Source organism: Hemiscyllium ocellatum, chromosome 38, assembly GCF_020745735.1.
Source record: "Hemiscyllium ocellatum isolate sHemOce1 chromosome 38, sHemOce1.pat.X.cur, whole genome shotgun sequence".
Lineage (NCBI taxonomy): Eukaryota > Metazoa > Chordata > Chondrichthyes > Orectolobiformes > Hemiscylliidae > Hemiscyllium > Hemiscyllium ocellatum.
This window is the reverse complement of record NC_083438.1, coordinates 12,572,385-12,596,266: the sequence shown is the minus strand read 5'-3', so window position 1 is coordinate 12,596,266 and position 23,882 is coordinate 12,572,385. Positions and strand designations below refer to the sequence as shown.

General features: G+C 46.5%; 1 protein-coding gene across 1 annotated transcript in view; it reads right to left on the bottom strand.

The window, feature by feature from the left end:
• Nucleotides 1–23,882, bottom strand: part of LOC132833893 (deleted in malignant brain tumors 1 protein-like) — a 90,873-nt gene that overhangs the window by 61,578 nt on the left and 5,413 nt on the right. Inside the window, 7 exon segments of the mRNA XM_060852553.1 lie at nucleotides 1,941–2,255; nucleotides 7,926–8,231; nucleotides 12,740–13,090; nucleotides 13,846–14,115; nucleotides 15,532–15,792; nucleotides 18,645–18,959; nucleotides 23,504–23,818. Coding sequence (XP_060708536.1) covers nucleotides 1,941–2,255; nucleotides 7,926–8,231; nucleotides 12,740–13,090; nucleotides 13,846–14,115; nucleotides 15,532–15,792; nucleotides 18,645–18,959; nucleotides 23,504–23,818 — 2,133 coding nt within the window.

Genomic DNA, 23,882 nt, shown 5'->3' with positions numbered 1-23,882 from the left:
CACCTCTCACCTTAAAAGGGAGACCTCTCGTTATTGAATCCTTCACCCTGGGAAAAAGCTTGTCTCTATCCACCCTGTCTATATCCTTCATGATTTTGTAAACCTCAATCAGGTCCCCCCTCTATCTCGTTTTTTCTAGTGAACATTAGCCTAACCTACTCAACCTTACTTCATAGCAAGCACCTTCCATACCAGGCAACACCCTCACAAACCTTCTCTGCACCCTCTCCAAAGCATCCACATCTCTTTGGTAATGTTGGGACCAGAACTGAACACAGTATTGTACGTGCGGCTGAACCAATGTCATGTATAATGTTGACATGACTTGCCAGCTCTTTTCCTCAATACCCCATCCACTGAAGGCAAGCATCCCATATGCCTTCTTGACCACTCTATCCACCTGTGCAGCAACCTTCAGATACAATGGACCTGCAATCCCAGATCTCTATGCCCATCAACTTTTCCCACGGGTCTTTCATTCATTGCATCATTCGCTCCAGAATCAGTATTGCCTAAATGCGTCACCGCACATTTGTCTGGATGGATAACCATCTGCCACTTTTCTGCCCAACTCTCCAGTCTATCCATATCCTCCGGTATTCTCTGACAGTCTCTTATGCTTTCTGCTCCTCCACCAATCTTGGAGTCATCTGCAAACTTGCTGATTATACCAACAGTGTGCCAACTCCCAGATCATTAATGTCTATTACAAACAACAGTGGCTCAACACTGACCCCTGAGGAACACCATTGGTAACCTTTCTCCAGTTTGAGAAACTCCCTTCAACTACTCCTGTCTGCCTCCTGTTGTGCAACCAGTTCTTTATCCACCGAGCTATGACAACAACAGCCTTCATTGGCTTCATTAATCAATTTGATCACTTCCTCGGAGAAGCTGAAAATGTGTTGCTGGAAAAGCGCAGCAGGTCAGGCAGCATCCAAAGAGCAGGAGAATCGACATTCCGGGCATGAGCCCTTCTTCAGGAATGGTTCCCACTACCGACATCAGGCTCACTGGTATGTAGTTGCCCAGAATATCCCTACTAAACATCTTGTACAGGGGGACAATATGAGCAACCGTCCAGTCCTCGGCACCTCACCTGTATTTAAGGACGCCACAAAGATATCTGTCAGGGCTTCAGCTATTTCCTCTCTTGCCTCCCTCAGCAACTTGGGATAGATCACATCCCGTCCTGGTGATTTGACCACCTTAACAACCTCGAGCCTACCCAATATATATTCCCTACTTAGGTCAATGTGATCCAGACTAATCAAACTTCTGTCAGTAACCTCAACATTCACCATGTTCCTCTCCTCAGTGAACACTGATGCAAAGAAATCATTCAGAATCTCACCCATTCTCTCAGGTTCGGTACACAGACTTCCTTTGTTATCCTTTACTGAACCAATCCTTTCTCTAGTTACCTTAGAACAATCCTTTATCTACTTAACTGGAACAATCTGCACCATCACTAACCTACAATCCTACATTGTGGTTCCACTTTAATGTTCTCAGTTTCCAGGCAAATGAAACCATACACCCAACATGTTCATTCAAAACCTGACCCACAGGCCGTGTTTTACAATTCACTAGGACTCCCCTTCCAGAATGTTCCAGGTGGAGCACGTTCTTTGGGAACAGCTGCCCCTTCCCCAGTAGCTCTGCAAATATCCCATGGGATTCAACACGATTCTCACGGTCACCACACATTGTGTCACCCAGTTATCTCTTTCATCTTGTTGTCCCTGTGACAATTACCTCATGGCGGATTAAGGTTTTCCGTTTTCGTTTCTTGCTTTTGAACTTAAGCCAGAAACTGTTCATGTTCTTTGCCGTCGCCAATTGGATTGTAGCTTTCAACATTTTTCCCTCTCTTCCCTGTTATTGTTAATCGTATGTGAGAGCCTCAGTTTCACAGAAGATATCCACTGGTCTCTTACCTGGGTAACAGGTTACACCTGCATCCTCACCATGACCACAGTTGTGGGTTCCCCAACCGGGGAAGGAGCAAGACCGGAGATGGGACTCCGTCCCCTCGCAGGAAACGTCATCCATCCAAATATTTCCAGTACCTCCTCCAAACCGAGCGCTACCGTGCACCGACAGGACGGGTCCACATTGCAGCTCCTTGCAAAGAACAGTGCCATCTGCCAAATCCCAGCCATCATCACAAACCGTGCCCCAACTTCCATCGTACAACACCTCCACAGTTCCAGAGCACGGATCGTTCGAATTGACCAATCTCACACCCGAACCTGAGAGAACAGAGTGGATCCATTACTTCACTTGAGAACGGTGATATCCGAATCATTCTAACTTTGATCGGCCATCGTTGTTCATTTACTTTCCTGACACCAATACACACATGTTTTATGTAGATTTATAAGGGTCTGCAAAACTCGAGAGCGATACAGGAAGTGACAGACTGACTGAGTGATCACTCGTAACAGCTCTTCCCTCATTGGTTTGTACTCTCTCTCTCTGTCTCTGTCTCTCCCTCTCTCTGTGCATCTCTCATTTATGGAGGTTTACAAGGTTCTGCATTGCTTTTGGAGAGAGAGAGACAGACAGACAGAGAGAGAGAGAGAGACAGAAAGAGAGACAGAAACACAGAAATACATCAGACACACAGACAGACAGACAGATGACCGGTGGTGGATTAACCAGATGCTCACCGGGCCCCATTCAAAGTTTGAGAAGGCTGCATTCTCACTTTGCTCACTGCCTGTGCAGGAAGCAAACCCACGCACGGGGTGCCCCTGTGCCCCGGAGACCAGCTGTCCAGCCAACTTTGTCACTCCATCTCAGTCAAGAAGTGAACATCAAGACTTTGCCAGCTGGTGTTGTAGACATGTGGGCAGGGTCACTCAGGGAGCATGGAGCAGGAAAGGCAAATCGAACGTGACTGTTTACCTTATAAATGCCCTCTTTCACAGGAAGCCGACCCTAATGTTGGAATTACATTGTAAATATCTACCTTGCAGATTTAGTCATGCTCTGGGACACGGTTTCCGAATATTCACGTCTTACCGAGCCAGCGGAAGCCTTACTCACGTGCGACAGTTACAGGGCGACTTTGAAACGATGGTATCCAACGACCTGAAACCTGGGTTGTGTAGGAACATGTGTAGTGGCCCTGGCTGCTGGCAGTGATGTTCGGAATGGTGTAGGTGAAGGATTGCTGGCTGATGGTGCTGTTGATGATGGGAACCGTGTCCTTTAGCAACAGAAAGCGGCCTGAAGGGACACCGTCTGGAACTGTGCAGCTGATGTTGACTGATCCGCCGTCAGCTCTCACGGAGATGCTCGGCTCGGTTGCAGGATCTGACGAATAAAACAAATCATCTCACTAAAATATCCAACACTGGATCAGGAGTAGGCCATTCGGCCCGTCAAGTTGACCTCACCCATTCAATAATATCGTTCCTTATTATTCAACTCCCTGCTCCCGTGCTTTCTCGCTGTAATCTGTAAAACATCTATCCGACTCCAACTGGAATAGCATGGGATATTTGGACCTCGCCCGCTTCCTGAAGCAGAGAATCCCACAGGCTCCCCACTCTCTGAGTGAAGACATTACTCCTTTTCTCAATCCCACTCTGTCCTCTTGAGACTGTGAATCTGGACTCTGCCCGTGATTTGGAACATCTTTCCTGTGTTCATCTTTGTCTAGTTCTTTGAGAATTTTTTAAATCTTTCTATGAGATCCCTCACCATTCTTCCAAACACCAGTGACCATACTCCTAACCAATCCAGACTCTCTTCATACGTCAGCCCTGCCATCCCAGAAAACAGTCTGGGAAAGCTTTGTTGAACTATCTCTGGAACCAGAACATCCTCCTGCCCATAAGGAGACCCAAGGTGCACGCACAAATATCCAGCTGTGCTATCAAGGTATCCCATCCTGGGACTGAACCCTCTTCCTATGAAGGACAAGATTCCATTTGCTTTCTTCATTCCCTGCTACACCGGCGACAATTACTGTTCGTGACTGATGTACAGAAACACTCAGGTTCATTCCTGCTTTCCCCATCTGACACCGTTTGGATCCTAATCCACCTCCCTGACACTTTGCACTGCATTGGATACCCTCTCGCTGATCCACATTAATCTGCATCTGCTGGACATTGCCACTCGCTCCGCGTGTCCAAATCCCGCTGACTGTATCAGTGTGATGGCACATTGCTGTCATGAGACGACATGACCCAACCATAAGGTGTATCTCCTGGAGCAAATTTCAGAGATCTTTTCATAAGACTGGACAGGGTAACTCCCGGAACGGTATTCCGGATGGAGGGGGCAGTCCAGAACAAAGTGGTCACCGTTTCATAAACATGGAAACTGCAGAGCAAAGGAAGTACATGTTGCATTTTCTGAACAATGTGTGCTTAAATAAAACACGGCTGAAAATGAATTATGTCTGAGCGTGGAGGTTCTGCCACCAGAAAATATCATCAACACACATTGGAACAATTCAGGAATTGTTTAATTTGACAAAACAGACACAAGTGGAAAGGTGTGGTGCTGGAAAGGAACAGCTGGTCACGCAGAATCCTGGAGCAGGAAAGTCGATGTTTCGAGCAAAAGCCCATCATCAGCATCTTCATTCCTGATGAAGGCCTCATGCTCAAACCATCGACTCTGGGGCTCCTCAGATGCTGCCTGACCCGCTGTGCTTTTCCAACATCACACCATTCGACTCTGATCGCTAGCAGCTGCAGATTAGTCGTCACTTTGTCCATAACTGACACAATATACACTCACTTGTAACAACAATATCAACAGGTTGACTCAGAGAGCTGGGTGACCATTGCTCTGCCACCTCAGTCTGATACGAACATTGGTAGCTCCCTTGGTCGCTGGTGGTGACGTTTTCAATGACGTATGTGAGGGCTCTTTGTCCAAAGCTGAGAGAATTCGAGTCCTTCAGCAACTCCAGATGTCCAGTCAAGTTGCTGTGTGGAACTGTGCAGTTAATAGTGAGTGAATCTCCAGCCACGTAGAGTGCCAGTGAAGGGCTGGCAGAGATTGTCGCCTCCGTCAAACGATCTAAAAAGAGGAAAATCGGCAAAGCAGATTTCAGAAATCTGTAATTGTATTCTGTCTGATTAATGTGTGGGGTATTCTCGTTATTGCCAACTATAAAGGTTAGAGTGTCAATCATGTGATTCTGTTTCATGTTAATGTACTGAAGCATTAGGAATATAAAGTGATAGAAACGAGGAGCAGGAGATGGCGATTCGGCATTTTGAGAATGCTCCAACATTCAAAATGATCACAGCTGATCGTTTAGCTCAACATCTTTGTTCGTATGTGTCTTTATCCCCTTGCAGTGTCTTTAGCTCCACATTGACGCAATATCATCCAGACGAAATAGCGTCCAAAACTGTCCCCATTTCATCTCTGATTCAGGGTACTGTCCCACCAACTTTCCCCTCACTAGTCTCTCTCTCTCTCACACACACACGCGCAGTCTCTCTCTCTCTCTCGCTTTATCTCTCTCTGAATTCTCAAATATCTCTGAATTCAGCATGTTTCCTGCCCGTCAACGATATCTGATTCATTACCTTAGATTTGCACTGTCGATTTGGCCATCTTATTCCAAATGGGTAAGCATAAAGACAATGTATACTATACTTAAACCCTTTATGTCTGATCTGTTATCATATTTCCTCATACATTGTTTCTTCCTCAGTACTATGTGACACTCACACGGAGTATCCGTTCCTTGCATTAACAAAGAACAAAGAAAATTTACAGCAATGGAACAGGCCCTTCCAAGCCTGAGCAGATACAAATCTACTGTCTAAACCTGTCTGTCAATTCCGAAGCATTTGTATCCCTCTTCTCCCCACCAACTCATGCATCTGTCCAGACGCATCTGAAGTGAATCTACCGAACCTGCTGGCAATGCATTCCAGACACCCACCAGCCTCTGTGTGAAGTACTCGTCACGTGTATCCCCCACAAACTTTCCACCTCTCACCTTAAAAGGGAGACCTCTCGTTATTGAATCCTTCACCCTGGGAAAAAGCTTGTCTCTATCCACCCTGTCTATATCCTTCATGATTTTGTAAACCTCAATCAGGTCCCCCCTCTATCTCGTTTTTTCTAGTGAACATTAGCCTAACCTACTCAACCTTACTTCATAGCAAGCACCTTCCATACCAGGCAACACCCTCACAAACCTTCTCTGCACCCTCTCCAAAGCATCCACATCTCTTTGGTAATGTTGGGACCAGAACTGAACACAGTATTGTACGTGCGGCTGAACCAATGTCATGTATAATGTTGACATGACTTGCCAGCTCTTTTCCTCAATACCCCATCCACTGAAGGCAAGCATCCCATATGCCTTCTTGACCACTCTATCCACCTGTGCAGCAACCTTCAGATACAATGGACCTGCAATCCCAGATCTCTATGCCCATCAACTTTTCCCACGGGTCTTTCATTCATTGCATCATTCGCTCCAGAATCAGTATTGCCTAAATGCGTCACCGCACATTTGTCTGGATGGATAACCATCTGCCACTTTTCTGCCCAACTCTCCAGTCTATCCATATCCTCCGGTATTCTCTGACAGTCTCTTATGCTTTCTGCTCCTCCACCAATCTTGGAGTCATCTGCAAACTTGCTGATTATACCAACAGTGTGCCAACTCCCAGATCATTAATGTCTATTACAAACAACAGTGGCTCAACACTGACCCCTGAGGAACACCATTGGTAACCTTTCTCCAGTTTGAGAAACTCCCTTCAACTACTCCTGTCTGCCTCCTGTTGTGCAACCAGTTCTTTATCCACCGAGCTATGACAACAACAGCCTTCATTGGCTTCATTAATCAATTTGATCACTTCCTCGGAGAAGCTGAAAATGTGTTGCTGGAAAAGCGCAGCAGGTCAGGCAGCATCCAAAGAGCAGGAGAATCGACATTCCGGGCATGAGCCCTTCTTCAGGAATGGTTCCCACTACCGACATCAGGCTCACTGGTATGTAGTTGCCCAGAATATCCCTACTAAACATCTTGTACAGGGGGACAATATGAGCAACCGTCCAGTCCTCGGCACCTCACCTGTATTTAAGGACGCCACAAAGATATCTGTCAGGGCTTCAGCTATTTCCTCTCTTGCCTCCCTCAGCAACTTGGGATAGATCACATCCCGTCCTGGTGATTTGACCACCTTAACAACCTCGAGCCTACCCAATATATATTCCCTACTTAGGTCAATGTGATCCAGACTAATCAAACTTCTGTCAGTAACCTCAACATTCACCATGTTCCTCTCCTCAGTGAACACTGATGCAAAGAAATCATTCAGAATCTCACCCATTCTCTCAGGTTCGGTACACAGACTTCCTTTGTTATCCTTTACTGAACCAATCCTTTCTCTAGTTACCTTAGAACAATCCTTTATCTACTTAACTGGAACAATCTGCACCATCACTAACCTACAATCCTACATTGTGGTTCCACTTTAATGTTCTCAGTTTCCAGGCAAATGAAACCATACACCCAACATGTTCATTCAAAACCTGACCCACAGGCCGTGTTTTACAATTCACTAGGACTCCCCTTCCAGAATGTTCCAGGTGGAGCACGTTCTTTGGGAACAGCTGCCCCTTCCCCAGTAGCTCTGCAAATATCCCATGGGATTCAACACGATTCTCACGGTCACCACACATTGTGTCACCCAGTTATCTCTTTCATCTTGTTGTCCCTGTGACAATTACCTCATGGCGGATTAAGGTTTTCCGTTTTCGTTTCTTGCTTTTGAACTTAAGCCAGAAACTGTTCATGTTCTTTGCCGTCGCCAATTGGATTGTAGCTTTCAACATTTTTCCCTCTCTTCCCTGTTATTGTTAATCGTATGTGAGAGCCTCAGTTTCACAGAAGATATCCACTGGTCTCTTACCTGGGTAACAGGTTACACCTGCATCCTCACCATGACCACAGTTGTGGGTTCCCCAACCGGGGAAGGAGCAAGACCGGAGATGGGACTCCGTCCCCTCGCAGGAAACGTCATCCATCCAAATATTTCCAGTACCTCCTCCAAACCGAGCGCTACCGTGCACCGACAGGACGGGTCCACATTGCAGCTCCTTGCAAAGAACAGTGCCATCTGCCAAATCCCAGCCATCATCACAAACCGTGCCCCAACTTCCATCGTACAACACCTCCACAGTTCCAGAGCACGGATCGTTCGAATTGACCAATCTCACACCCGATCCTGAGAGAACAGAGTGGATCCATTACTTCACTTGAGAACGGTGATATCCGAATCATTCTAACTTTGATCGGCCATCGTTGTTCATTTACTTTCCTGACACCAATACACACATGTTTTATGTAGATTTATAAGGGTCTGCAAAACTCGAGAGCGATACAGGAAGTGACAGACTGACTGAGTGATCACTCGTAACAGCTCTTCCCTCATTGGTTTGTACTCTCTCTCTCTGTCTCTGTCTCTCCCTCTCTCTGTGCATCTCTCATTTATGGAGGTTTACAAGGTTCTGCATTGCTTTTGGAGAGAGAGAGACAGACAGACAGAGAGAGAGAGAGAGACAGAAAGAGAGACAGAAACACAGAAATACATCAGACACACAGACAGACAGACAGATGACCGGTGGTGGATTAACCAGATGCTCACCGGGCCCCATTCAAAGTTTGAGAAGGCTGCATTCTCACTTTGCTCACTGCCTGTGCAGGAAGCAAACCCACGCACGGGGTGCCCCTGTGCCCCGGAGACCAGCTGTCCAGCCAACTTTGTCACTCCATCTCAGTCAAGAAGTGAACATCAAGACTTTGCCAGCTGGTGTTGTAGACATGTGGGCAGGGTCACTCAGGGAGCATGGAGCAGGAAAGGCAAATCGAACGTGACTGTTTACCTTATAAATGCCCTCTTTCACAGGAAGCCGACCCTAATGTTGGAATTACATTGTAAATATCTACCTTGCAGATTTAGTCATGCTCTGGGACACGGTTTCCGAATATTCACGTCTTACCGAGCCAGCGGAAGCCTTACTCACGTGCGACAGTTACAGGGCGACTTTGAAACGATGGTATCCAACGACCTGAAACCTGGGTTGTGTAGGAACATGTGTAGTGGCCCTGGCTGCTGGCAGTGATGTTCGGAATGGTGTAGGTGAAGGATTGCTGGCTGATGGTGCTGTTGATGATGGGAACCGTGTCCTTTAGCAACAGAAAGCGGCCTGAAGGGACACCGTCTGGAACTGTGCAGCTGATGTTGACTGATCCGCCGTCAGCTCTCACGGAGATGCTCGGCTCGGTTGCAGGATCTGACGAATAAAACAAATCATCTCACTAAAATATCCAACACTGGATCAGGAGTAGGCCATTCGGCCCGTCAAGTTGACCTCACCCATTCAATAATATCGTTCCTTATTATTCAACTCCCTGCTCCCGTGCTTTCTCGCTGTAATCTGTAAAACATCTATCCGACTCCAACTGGAATAGCATGGGATATTTGGACCTCGCCCGCTTCCTGAAGCAGAGAATCCCACAGGCTCCCCACTCTCTGAGTGAAGACATTACTCCTTTTCTCAATCCCACTCTGTCCTCTTGAGACTGTGAATCTGGACTCTGCCCGTGATTTGGAACATCTTTCCTGTGTTCATCTTTGTCTAGTTCTTTGAGAATTTTTTAAATCTTTCTATGAGATCCCTCACCATTCTTCCAAACACCAGTGACCATACTCCTAACCAATCCAGACTCTCTTCATACGTCAGCCCTGCCATCCCAGAAAACAGTCTGGGAAAGCTTTGTTGAACTATCTCTGGAACCAGAACATCCTCCTGCCCATAAGGAGACCCAAGGTGCACGCACAAATATCCAGCTGTGCTATCAAGGTATCCCATCCTGGGACTGAACCCTCTTCCTATGAAGGACAAGATTCCATTTGCTTTCTTCATTCCCTGCTACACCGGCGACAATTACTGTTCGTGACTGATGTACAGAAACACTCAGGTTCATTCCTGCTTTCCCCATCTGACACCGTTTGGATCCTAATCCACCTCCCTGACACTTTGCACTGCATTGGATACCCTCTCGCTGATCCACATTAATCTGCATCTGCTGGACATTGCCACTCGCTCCGCGTGTCCAAATCCCGCTGACTGTATCAGTGTGATGGCACATTGCTGTCATGAGACGACATGACCCAACCATAAGGTGTATCTCCTGGAGCAAATTTCAGAGATCTTTTCATAAGACTGGACAGGGTAACTCCCGGAACGGTATTCCGGATGGAGGGGGCAGTCCAGAACAAAGGGGTCACCGTTTCATAAACATGGAAACTGCAGAGCAAAGGAAGTACATGTTGCATTTTCTGAACAATGTGTGCTTAAATAAAACACGGCTGAAAATGAATTATGTCTGAGCGTGGAGGTTCTGCCACCAGAAAATATCATCAACACACATTGGAACAATTCAGGAATTGTTTAATTTGACAAAACAGACACAAGTGGAAAGGTGTGGTGCTGGAAAGGAACAGCTGGTCACGCAGAATCCTGGAGCAGGAAAGTCGATGTTTCGAGCAAAAGCCCATCATCAGCATCTTCATTCCTGATGAAGGCCTCATGCTCAAACCATCGACTCTGGGGCTCCTCAGATGCTGCCTGACCCGCTGTGCTTTTCCAACATCACACCATTCGACTCTGATCGCTAGCATCTGCAGATCAGTCATCACTTTGTCCATAACTGACACAATATACACTCACTTGTAACAACAATATCAACAGGTTGACTCAGAGAGCTGGGTGACCATTGCTCTGCCACCTCAGTCCGATAGGAACATTGGTAGCTCCCTTGGTCGCTGGTGGTGACGTTTTCAATGACGTATGTGAGGGCTCTTTGTCCAAAGCTGAGAGAATTCGAGTCCTTCAGCAACTCCAGATGTCCAGTCAAGTTGCTGTGTGGAACTGTGCAGTTAATAGTGAGTGAATCTCCAGCCACGTAGAGTGCCAGTGAAGGGCTGACAGAGATTGTCGGCTCCTTTGAAGGATCTAAAAAGAGGAAAATTGGTAAAGGAGATTTCAGAAATCTGCAATTGTATTCTGTCTGATTAATGTGTGGGGTATTCTCGTTATTGCCAACTATAAAGGGTAGAGTCTCAATTATGTGATTGGAGAGCCGTTTACCATTCTGTTTAATGTTACTGGATTTGAAATGGACTGAAACATGAGGAATGGAGAACGATAGAAATCTGCAATTGTATTCTGTCCGATTAATGTGTGGGATGTTCCCGTTATTGACAACTAAATTAGATCACAGTCACGACAGTGTGGAAACAGGCCCTTCGGCCCAACAAGTCCACAGTGCCCCACTGAAGAGCCACCCAAACAGACCCATTTACCCCTGACTAATGCACCTAACACTACGGGCAATTTAGCATGGCCAATTCACACGACCTGAATATCTTTGGACTCTGCCCGGAAACCGGAACACCCGGAGGAAACTCACGCAGTCACGGAGAGAATGTGCAAACTCCACACAGACAGGTGCCCGAAGCGGGAATTGAACTTGGGATCCTGGCACCATGACGCAGCAGTGCTAACCACTGAGCCACCGTGCCTCCCCAGTCTGCCGCCCCAACTATAAAGCATGTACTTGGAGACCCGTTTGCTATTCTGTTAAATGTCACTGTATTTCCTATCTCCTGAAACATGAGGAATGTTGAATGAAAGAAATTGGGAGCCAAACTAGGCCTTTTGGCATTTTGAGAGTGCTCCACCATTCATAATAATCACAGCTGGTCGGTTAGCTCAACAGCTTTGTTTGTCTGAGATTTTATTCCTTTGCTGTTTCTTTCGCTCCAAACACATTGACGATAAACAATCCCAGATGAAATAGCGTCCAAAACTGTCGCCCGTTCGTCTCTGATTAATGGTCCTACCCCATCACCGTATCCCTCACTGATCTCTCCTTATCTTTCTGTCTCTCTCTTTTTCTCTCACCCACCCTCTCGCTGTCTCTCTCTCTCTATCCCACTTTCTCCCGCCCCGAATTCCCAAATATCTCTGAATAGTAAAAATCCTTTTCTGATCTCCGTTAAGCATGTTTCCTGTGGTATCCGATTCTTGACCTTAGATTTGCACTGTCAGTTTGTCCACTTCCTTCAAAATGGGTCAAGCATAAAGACAGCGCTAAATGGAGTTAAACCCTTTACATCTGATGACATCACATTTCCTCACACTTTTTTGCTTCGTCACTACAATATGACGCTCACCCGTAGTGTTCCTTCCTTGTATTAACTGGAACAATCTGCACCGTCACTAACCTACAATCCTAAATTCTGCTTCAGGTTTAATCTACTAATGTTCCAGGCAAATGAAACCATACACCCAACATGTTCATTCAAAACCTGACCCACAGGCCGTGTTTTACAATTCACTAGGACTCCCCTTCCAGGATGTTCCAGGTGGAACACGTTCTTTGGGAACAGCTGCCCCTTCCCCAGTAGCTCTCCAAATATCCCATGGTTTTCAACACAATTCTCACGGTCAGCACACATTGAGTCACCCAGTTATCTCTTTCATCTTGTTGTCCCTGTGACAATTAGCTCATGGCGGATTAAGGTTTTACATTTTCCTTTCTTACTTTTCAATGTAGCCAGAAGCTGTTCATAAACTTGATGTAAAACCAATTGGATTGCATCTTTCAAAGCTTTTTGCCCACTTCCCTGTAAATGCCAAACCAACACAGGAACCTGAGTTGTACAGAAGATGTCCATTCAGTTATACAGCTGGGTCTTACCTGGGTAACAGATTACACCTGCATCCTCACCATGACCACAGTTGTGGGTTCCCCAACCGGGGAAGGAGCAAGACCGGAGATGGGACTCTGTCCCCTCGCAGGAAACATCATCCATCCAAATCTTGCCGCTACCTGTTCCAAACCGAGCACTACCGTGCACCGACAGGGCGGGTCCACATTGCAGCTCCTTGCAAAGAACAGTGCCATCTGCCAAATCCCAGCCATCATCACAAACCGTGCCCCAACTTCCATCGTACAACACCTCCACAGTTCCAGAGCACGGATCGTTCGAATTGACCAATCTCACACCCGAACCTGAGAGAACAGAGTGGACCCGTTACTTCAGAGGACAACGACGATATCCGAATCATTCTACATTTAATTTGCCATCGTTGTTCATTTACTTTCCTGGCACCAATACACACATGTTTTATGTAGATTTATGAAGGTCTGCAAATCTCTTAGAGAGCGAGACAAAAAGTGACAGACAGACAGAAAGATGACTGGTGGCAGCTCCTCACTCACTGGTTTCTACCTCTCTCTATCTCTCTTTCTCTCTCTCTCTCACTCTCTCTACCTATCTCTCTCCCTGCATCTGTTGCTTTTATATAGATATACAAGGCTCAGCACGGCTATTGCAGAGAGAGTAAGAGACATCAGACAGACGGCCAGGCAGACAGATAACCGGTGGTGGATTAACCAGATGCTCACCGGGCCGCATTCGAAGCTTGAAACGGCTGGATTCTCACTTTGACCTCAGCCTGTGCAGGAAGTAAACCCACGCACTGGGTGCGGCTGTGCATCGCAGACCTGCTGTCACACCAACCTTGCTAACCCAACCCAGTCAAGAGGTGAACATCGAGACTTTGCCAGCTGGTGTTGTGGCCATGAGGACAGAGTCATTCAGATAGCACGGAGCAGGAATGTTACTTATAAATGCCCTCTTTCACAGGAAGCCGACCCTAATGTTGGAATTACATTGTAAATATCTACCTTGCAGAATTAGTCATGCTCTGGGACACGGTTTCCGAATATTCACGTCTTACCGAGCCAGCGGAAGCCTTACTCACGTGCGACAGTTACAGGGCGACTTTGAAACGATGGTATCCAACGACCTGAAACCTGGGTTGTGTAGGAACATGTGTAGTGGCCCTGGCTGCTGGCAGTGATGTTCGGAATGGTGTAGGTGAAGGATTGCTGGCTGATGGTGCTGTTGATGATGGGAACCGTGTCCTTTAGCAACAGAAAGCGGCCTGAAGGGACACCGTCTGGAACTGTGCAGCTGATGTTGACTGATCCGCCGTCAGCTCTCACGGAGATGCTCGGCTCGGTTGCAGGATCTGACGAATAAAACATTTCACCTCTATGAAGCATTCAACACTGGAGCAGGTGTAGGCCATTCGGCCCTTCAGGTTTCCTTCGCTCATTCAATACAATCGTCCCTCATCATTCAACTCAGTCCCCTGCTCCCGTGCTTTCTCGCTGTAATCTCTCAAACATCTCTCCAACTCGTACTCCAACACCATTCAGTATTTTGGCCTCGCCCAGTTTCTGCTCGAGAATCCCACAGGCTCCCCACTCTCTGAGTGAAGACATGACTCCTTTTCTCAATCCCACCCTGTCTCCTTTAGACTGTGATTCTGGACTCTACTGGTAATCGGGAACATCATTCCTGTGTTTATCCTTGTCATGTTTGTTTAGAATTTTGTAGCTTTCTGTGAGATCCCTCACCATTCTTCCAAACACCAGTGACCGTCGTCCTAACCAACCCAGCCTCTCTTCATACGTCAGCCCTGCCATCCCAGAAAACCGTCTGGGAAACCTGTGTTGAACTATCTCTGTACATCCTCCTGCAGATAAGGAGATCCAAAGTGAACGCACAAAAGTCCAGGTGTGCTATCAAGGTATCCCATCCTGGGACTGAACCCTCATGTATGAAGGATAACATCCCATTTGCCTTCTGCATTACCTGCTACACCGGCCACAATTACTGTTCATGACTGGTGTCGAGGAACACCCAGGTGCATTAGTACCTCCCTGCTTTCCCCATCTAACATCATTTGGATCATATCCCAACTTCCTGACACTTTGCACCGCACTGGATAACCTCTCGCTTATTCGCATCAAACTGCATCGGCCCTACATCTGCCAGTCACTCCGCCTGCCCAAATCCCGCTGACTGTATCAGTGTGAAGGCACATTTTTGTCATGTGACTACATGACCCAATGGTAAGGTGCATCTGTTTGAGCAAAAACTAGTAGATCTTTTCACAGGACATGACAGGTCAACATTCGGAACGGTGTTCCGGGTGGAGGGGGGACTCCAGAACAAGGAGTCACCCTCCCAGAATACATGGAAACTGCAGAGTAAAATAATCAAATGTTTCATTTTTGGAACAATGTGTGATTAAATAAAATACAGCTGAAAATGAATACCAGTCCTAGCTTGGAGATTCTGCCTCAAGGAAAGGTCTGCAAAACACATTGGAATAATATCGTAGTTGGTTACTTTGACAAAACAGACACAAGTGGAAAGGTGTGGTGCTGGAAAGGCGCAGCTGGTCTCGCAGTATCCAGGAGCAGGAAAGTCGATGTTTTGAGGAGAAGCTCTTCATCAGCATCTTCAGTCCTCTCGACAAGCCTGCTCTTCAGATGCTGCCTGACCGGCTTTACTTTTCCAACATCACACCATTACACTCTAATTTCCAGCAACTGCTGTCCTCAGTTTCTACAAAATTGACACAAGACACACTCACTTGTAACAACAATATCAACAGTTTGCTCTGCCACCTCAGTCCGATAGGAACATTGGTAGCTCCCTTGGTCGCTGGTGGTGACGTTTTCAATGACGTATGTGAGGGCTCCTTGTCCAATGATGAGAGAATTCGAGTCCTTCAGCAACTCCAGATGTCCAGTCAAGTTGATGTGTGGAACTGTGCAGTTAATAGTGAGTGAATCTCCAGCCACGTACAGTGCCAGTGAAGGGCTGACAGAGATTGTCGGCTCCATTGAAGGATCTAAAAAGAGGAAAATCTGTAAAGGAGATTTCAGAAATCTGCAATTGTATTCTGTCTGATTAATGTGTGGGGTATTCTCGTTATTGCCAACTATAAAGGTTAGAGTCTCAATTATGTGATTCTGTTTCATGTTAATGTACTGAAACATTAGGAATATAAAGTGATAGAAACGAGGAGCAGGAGATGGCGATTCGGCATTTTGAGTGTGCTTCAAAATTCAAAATGATCACAGCTGATCGGTTAGCTTAACATCTTTGTTCGTATGTGTCTTTAGCTCCACATTGACGCAATATCATCCAGATGAAATAGCGCCCAAAACTGTCCCCATTTCATTTCTGATTCAGGGTACTGTCCCACCAATTTTTCCCTCACTAGTCTCTCTCTCTCACACACACACACACACACGCGCACTCTCTCTCTCTCGCTTTATATCTCTCTCTCTGAATTCTCAAATATCTCTGAATTCAGCATGTTTCCTGCCCGTCAACGATATCTGATTCATTACCTTAGATTTGCACTGTCGATTTGGCCGTCTTATTCCAAATGGGTAAGCATAAAGACAATGTATACTATACTTAAACCCTTTATGTCTGATCTGTTATCATATTTCCTCATACATTGTTTCTTCCTCAGTACTATGTGACACTCACACGGAGTATCCGTTCTTTGCATTAACAAAGAACAAAGAAAATTTACAGCAATGGAACAGCCCTTCCAAGCCTGAGCAGATACAAATCTACTGTCTAAACCTGTCTGTCAATTCCGAAGCATTTGTATCCCTCTTCTCCCCACCAACTCATGCATCTGTCCAGACGCATCTGAAGTGAATCTACCGAACCTGCTGGCAATGCATTCCAGACACCCACCAGCCTCTGTGTGAAGTACTCGTCACGTGTATCCCCCACAAACTTTCCACCTCTCACCTTAAAAGGGAGACCTCTCGTTATTGAATCCTTCACCTTGGGAAAAAGCTTGTCTCTATCCACCCTGTCTATATCCTTCATGATTTTGTAAACCTCAATCAGGTCCCCCCTCTATCTCGTTTTTTCTAGTGAACATTAACCTAACCTACTCAACCTTACTTCATAGCAAGCACCTTCCATACCAGGCAACACCCTCACAAACCTTCTCTGCACCCTCTCCAAAGCATCCACATCTCTTTGGTAATGTTGGGACCAGAACAGAACACAGTATTGTAAGCGCGGCTGAACCAATGTCGTGTATAATGTTGACATGACTTGCCAGCTCTTTTCCTCAATACCCCATCCACAGAAGGCAAGCATCCCATATGCCTTCTTGACCACTCTATCCACCTGTGCAGCAACCTTCAGATACAATGGACCTGCAATCCCAGATCTCTATGCCCATCAACTTTTCCCACTGGTCTTTCATTCATTGCATCATTCGCTCCAGAATCAGTATTGCCTAAATGCGTCACCGCACATTTGTCTGGATGGATAACCATCTGCCACTTTTCCGCCCAACTCTCCAGTCTATCCATATCCTCCGGTATTCTCTGACAGTCTCTTATGCTTTCTGCTCCTCCACCAATCTTGGAGTCATCTGCAAACTTGCTGATTATACCAACAGTGTGCCAACTCCCAGATCATTAATGTCTATTACAAACAACAGTGGCTCAACACTGACCCCTGAGGAACACCATTGGTAACCTTTCTCCAGTTTGAGAAACTCCCTTCAACTACTCCTGTCTGCCTCCTGTTGTGCAACCAGTTCTTTATCCACCGAGCTATGACAACAACAGCCTTCATTGGCTTCATTAATCAATTTGATCACTTCTTCGAAGAAGCTGAAAATGTGTTGCTGGAAAAGCGCAGCAGGTCAGGCAGCATCCAAAGAGCAGGAGAACGAAATTCCGGGCATGAGCCCTTCTTCAGGAATGGTTCCCACTACCGACATCAGGCTCACTGGTATGTAGTTGCCCAGAATATCCCTACTAAACATCTTGTACAGGGGGACAATATGAGCAACCGTCCAGTCCTCGGCACCTCACCTGTATTGAAGGACTCCACAAAGATATCTGTCAGGGCTTCAGCTATTTCCTCTCTTGCCTTCCTCAGCAACTTGGGATAGATCACATCCCGTCCTGGTGATTTGACCACCTTAATAACCTCTAGCCTACCCAATATATCTTCCCTACTTAGGTCAATGTGATCCAGACTAATCAAACTTCTATCAGTAACCTCAACATTCACCATGTTCCTCTCCTCAGTGACCACTGATGCAAAGTAATCATTCAGAATCTCACCCATTCTCTCAGGTTCGGTACACAGACTTCCTTTGTTATCCTTTACTGAACCAATCCTTTCTCTAGTTACCTTAGAACAATCCTTTATCTACTTAACTGGAACAATCTGCACCATCACTAACCTACAATCCTACATTGTGGTTCCACTTTAATGTTCTCAGTTTCCAGGCAAATGAAACCATACACCCAACATGTTCATTCAAAACCTGACCCACAGGCCGTGTTTTACAATTCACTAGGACTCCCCTTCCAGAATGTTCCAGGTGGAGCACGTTCTTTGGGAACAGCTGCCCCTTCCCCAGTAGCTCTGCAAATATCCCATGGGATTCAACACGATTCTCACGGTCACCACACATTGTGTCACCCAGTTATCTCTTTCATCTTGTTGTCCCTGTGACAATTACCTCATGGCGGATTAAGGTTTTCCGTTTTCGTTTCTTGCTTTTGAACTTAAGCCAGAAACTGTTCATGTTCTTTGCCGTCGCCAATTGGATTGTAGCTTTCAACATTTTTCCCTCTCTTCCCTGTTATTGTTAATCGTATGTGAGAGCCTCAGTTTCACAGAAGATATCCACTGGTCTCTTACCTGGGTAACAGGTTACACCTGCATCCTCACCATGACCACAGTTGTGGGTTCCCCAACCGGGGAAGGAGCAAGACCGGAGATGGGACTCCGTCCCCTCGCAGGAAACGTCATCCATCCAAATATTTCCAGTACCTCCTCCAAACCGAGCGCTACCGTGCACCGACAGGACGGGTCCACATTGCAGCTCCTTGCAAAGAACAGTGCCATCTGCCAAATCCCAGCCATCATCACAAACCGTGCCCCAACTTCCATCGTACAACACCTCCACAGTTCCAGAGCACGGATCGTTCGAATTGACCAATCTCACACCCGATCCTGAGAGAACAGAGTGGATCCATTACTTCACTTGAGAACGGTGATATCCGAATCATTCTAACTTTGATCGGCCATCGTTGTTCATTTACTTTCCTGACACCAATACACACATGTTTTATGTAGATTTATAAGGGTCTGCAAAACTCGAGAGCGATACAGGAAGTGACAGACTGACTGAGTGATCACTCGTAACAGCTCTTCCCTCATTGGTTTGTACTCTCTCTCTCTGTCTCTGTCTCTCCCTCTCTCTGTGCATCTCTCATTTATGGAGGTTTACAAGGTTCTGCATTGCTTTTGGAGAGAGAGAGACAGACAGACAGAGAGAGAGAGAGAGACAGAAAGAGAGACAGAAACACAGAAATACATCAGACACACAGACAGACAGACAGATGACCGGTGGTGGATTAACCAGATGCTCACCGGGCCCCATTCAAAGTTTGAGAAGGCTGCATTCTCACTTTGCTCACTGCCTGTGCAGGAAGCAAACCCACGCACGGGGTGCCCCTGTGCCCCGGAGACCAGCTGTCCAGCCAACTTTGTCACTCCATCTCAGTCAAGAAGTGAACATCAAGACTTTGCCAGCTGGTGTTGTAGACATGTGGGCAGGGTCACTCAGGGAGCATGGAGCAGGAAAGGCAAATCGAACGTGACTGTTTACCTTATAAATGTCCTCTTTCACAGGAAGCCGACCCTAATGTTGGAATTACATTGTAAATATCTACCTTGCAGATTTAGTCATGCTCTGGGACACGGTTTCCGAATATTCACGGCTTACCGAGCCAGCGGAAGCCTTACTCACGTGCGACAGTTACAGGGCGACTTTGAAACGATGGTATCCAACGACCTGAAACCTGGGTTGTGTAGGAACATGTGTAGTGGCCCTGGCTGCTGGCAGTGATGTTCGGAATGGTGTAGGTGAAGGATTGCTGGCTGATGGTGCTGTTGATGATGGGAACCGTGTCCTTTAGCAACAGAAAGCGGCCTGAAGGGACACCGTCTGGAACTGTGCAGCTGATGTTGACTGATCCGCCGTCAGCTCTCACGGAGATGCTCGGCTCGGTTGCAGGATCTGACGAATAAAACAAATCATCTCACTAAAATATCCAACACTGGATCAGGAGTAGGCCATTCGGCCCGTCAAGTTGACCTCACCCATTCAATAATATCGTTCCTTATTATTCAACTCCCTGCTCCCGTGCTTTCTCGCTGTAATCTGTAAAACATCTATCCGACTCCAACTGGAATAGCATGGGATATTTGGACCTCGCCCGCTTCCTGAAGCAGAGAATCCCACAGGCTCCCCACTCTCTGAGTGAAGACATTACTCCTTTTCTCAATCCCACTCTGTCCTCTTGAGACTGTGAATCTGGACTCTGCCCGTGATTTGGAACATCTTTCCTGTGTTCATCTTTGTCTAGTTCTTTGAGAATGTTTTAAATCTTTCTATGAGATCCCTCACCATTCTTCCAAACACCAGTGACCATACTCCTAACCAATCCAGCCTCTCTTCATACGTCAGCCCTGCCATCCCAGAAAACAGTCTGGGAAAGCTTTGTTGAACTATCTCTGGAACCAGAACATCCTCCTGCCCATAAGGAGACCCAAGGTGCACGCACAAATATCCAGCTGTGCTATCAAGGTATCCCATCCTGGGACTGAACCCTCTTCCTATGAAGGACAAGATTCCATTTGCTTTCTTCATTCCCTGCTACACCGGCGACAATTACTGTTCGTGACTGATGTACAGAAACACTCAGGTTCATTCCTGCTTTCCAGATCTAACACCGTTTGGATCCTAATCCACCTCCCTGACACTTTGCACTGCATTGGATACCCTCTCGCTGATCCACATTAATCTGCATCTGCTGGACATTGCCACTCGCTCCGCGTGTCCAAATCCCGCTGACTGTATCAGTGTGATGGCATATTGCTGTCATGAGACGACATGACCCAACCATAAGGTGTATCTCCTGAAGCAAATTTCACAGATCTTTTCATAAGACTGGACAGGGTAACTCCCGGAACGGTATTCCGGATGGAGGGGGCAGTCCAGAACAAAGGGGTCACCGTTTCATAAACATGGAAACTGCAGAGCAAAGGAAGTACATGTTGCATTTTCTGAACAATGTGTGCTTAAATAAAACACGGCTGAAAATGAATTTTGTCTGAGCGTGGAGGTTCTGCCACCAGAAAATATCATCAACACACATTGGAACAATTCAGGAATTGTTTAATTTGACAAAACAGACACAAGTGGAAAGGTGTGGTGCTGGAAAGGAACAGCTGGTCACGCAGAATCCTGGAGCAGGAAAGTCGATGTTTCGAGCAAAAGCCCATCATCAGCATCTTCATTCCTGATGAAGGCCTCATGCTCAAACCGTCGACTCTGGGGCTCCTCAGATGCTGCCTGACCCGCTGTGCTTTTCCAACATCACACCATTCGACTCTGATCGCTAGCATCTGCAGATCAGTCATCACTTTGTCCATAACTGACACAATATACACTCACTTGTAACAACAATATCAACAGGTTGACTCAGAGAGCTGGGTGACCATTGCTCTGCCACCTCAGTCCGATATGAACATTGGTAGCTCCCTTGGTCGCTGGTGGTGACGTTTTCAATGACGTATGTGAGGGCTCCTTGTCCAAAGCTGAGAGAATTCGAGTCCTTCAGCAACTCCAGATGTCCAGTCAAGTTGCTGTGTGGAACTGTGCAGTTAATAGTGAGTGAATCTCCAGCCACATAGAGTGCCAGTGAAGGGCTGACAGAGATTGTCGGCTCCTTTGAAGGATCTAAAAAGAGGAAAATTGGTAAAGGAGATTTCAGAAATCTGCAATTTTATTCTGTCTGATTAATGTGTGGGGTATTCTCGTTATTGCCAACTATAAAGGGTAGAGTCTCAATTATGTGATTGGAGAGCCGTTTACCATTCTGTTTAATGTTACTGGATTTGAAATGGACTGAAACATGAGGAATGGAGAACGATAGAAATCTGCAATTGTATTCTGTCCGATTAATGTGTGGGATGTTCCCGTTATTGGCAACTAAATTAGATCACAGTCACGACAGTGTGGAAACAGGCCCTTCGGCCCAACAAGTCCACAGTGCCCCACTGAAGAGCCACCCAAACAGACCCATTTACCCCTGACTAATGCACCTAACACTACGGGCAATTTAGCATGGCCAATTCACACGACCTGAATATCTTTGGACTCTGCCCGGAAACCGGAACACCCGGAGGAAACTCACGCAGTCACGGAGAGAATGTGCAAACTCCACACAGACAGGTGCCCGAAGCGGGAATTGAACTTGGGATCCTGGCACCATGACGCAGCAGTGCTAACCACTGAGCCACCGTGCCTCCCCAGTCTGCCGCCCCAACTATAAAGCATGTACTTGGAGACCCGTTTGCTATTCTGTTAAATGTCACTGTATTTCCTATCTCCTGAAACATGAGGAATGTTGAATGAAAGAAATTGGGAGCCAAACTAGGCCTTTTGGCATTTTGAGAGTGCTCCACCATTCATAATAATCACAGCTGGTCGGTTAGCTCAACAGCTTTGTTTGTCTGAGATTTTATTCCTTTGCTGTTTCTTTCGCTCCAAACACATTGACGATAAACAATCCCAGATGAAATAGCGTCCAAAACTGTCGCCCGTTCGTCTCTGATTAATGGTCCTACCCCATCACCGTATCCCTCACTGATCTCTCCTTATCTTTCTGTCTCTCTCTTTTTCTCTCACCCACCCTCTCGCTGTCTCTCTCTCTCTATCCCACTTTCTCCCGCCCCGAATTCCCAAATATCTCTGAATAGTAAAAATCCTTTTCTGATCTCCGTTAAGCATGTTTCCTGTGGTATCCGATTCTTGACCTTAGATTTGCACTGTCAGTTTGTCCACTTCCTTCAAAATGGGTCAAGCATAAAGACAGCGCTAAATGGAGTTAAACCCTTTACATCTGATGACATCACATTTCCTCACACTTTTTTGCTTCGTCACTACAATATGACGCTCACCCGTAGTGTTCCTTCCTTGTATTAACTGGAACAATCTGCACCGTCACTAACCTACAATCCTAAATTCTGCTTCAGGTTTAATCTACTAATGTTCCAGGCAAATGAAACCATACACCCAACATGTTCATTCAAAACCTGACCCACAGGCCGTGTTTTACAATTCACTAGGACTCCCCTTCCAGGATGTTCCAGGTGGAGCACGTTCTTTGGGAACAGCTGCCCCTTCCCCAGTAGCTCTCCAAATATCCCATGGTTTTCAACACAATTCTCACGGTCAGCACACATTGAGTCACCCAGTTATCTCTTTCATCTTGTTGTCCCTGTGACAATTAGCTCATGGCGGATTAAGGTTTTACATTTTCCTTTCTTACTTTTCAATTTAGCCAGAAGCTGTTCATAAACTTGATGTAAAACCAATTGGATTGCATCTTTCAAAGCTTTTTGCCCACTTCCCTGTAAATGCCAAACCAATACAGGAACCTGAGTTGTACAGAAGATGTCCATTCAGTTATACAGCTGGGTCTTACCTGGGTAACAGATTACACCTGCATCCTCACCATGACCACAGTTGTGGGTTCCCCAACCGGGGAAGGAGCAAGACCGGAGATGGGACTCTGTCCCCTCGCAGGAAACGTCATCCATCCAAATCTTGCCGCTACCTGTTCCAAACCGAGCACTACCGTGCACCGACAGGGCGGGTCCACATTGCAGCTCCTTGCAAAGAACAGTGCCATCTGCCAAATCCCAGCCATCATCACAAACCGTGCCCCAACTTCCATCGTACAACACCTCCACAGTTCCAGAGCACGGATCGTTCGAATTGACCAATCTCACACCCGAACCTGAGAGAACAGAGTGGACCCGTTACTTCAGAGGACAACGACGTAATCCGAATCATTCTACATT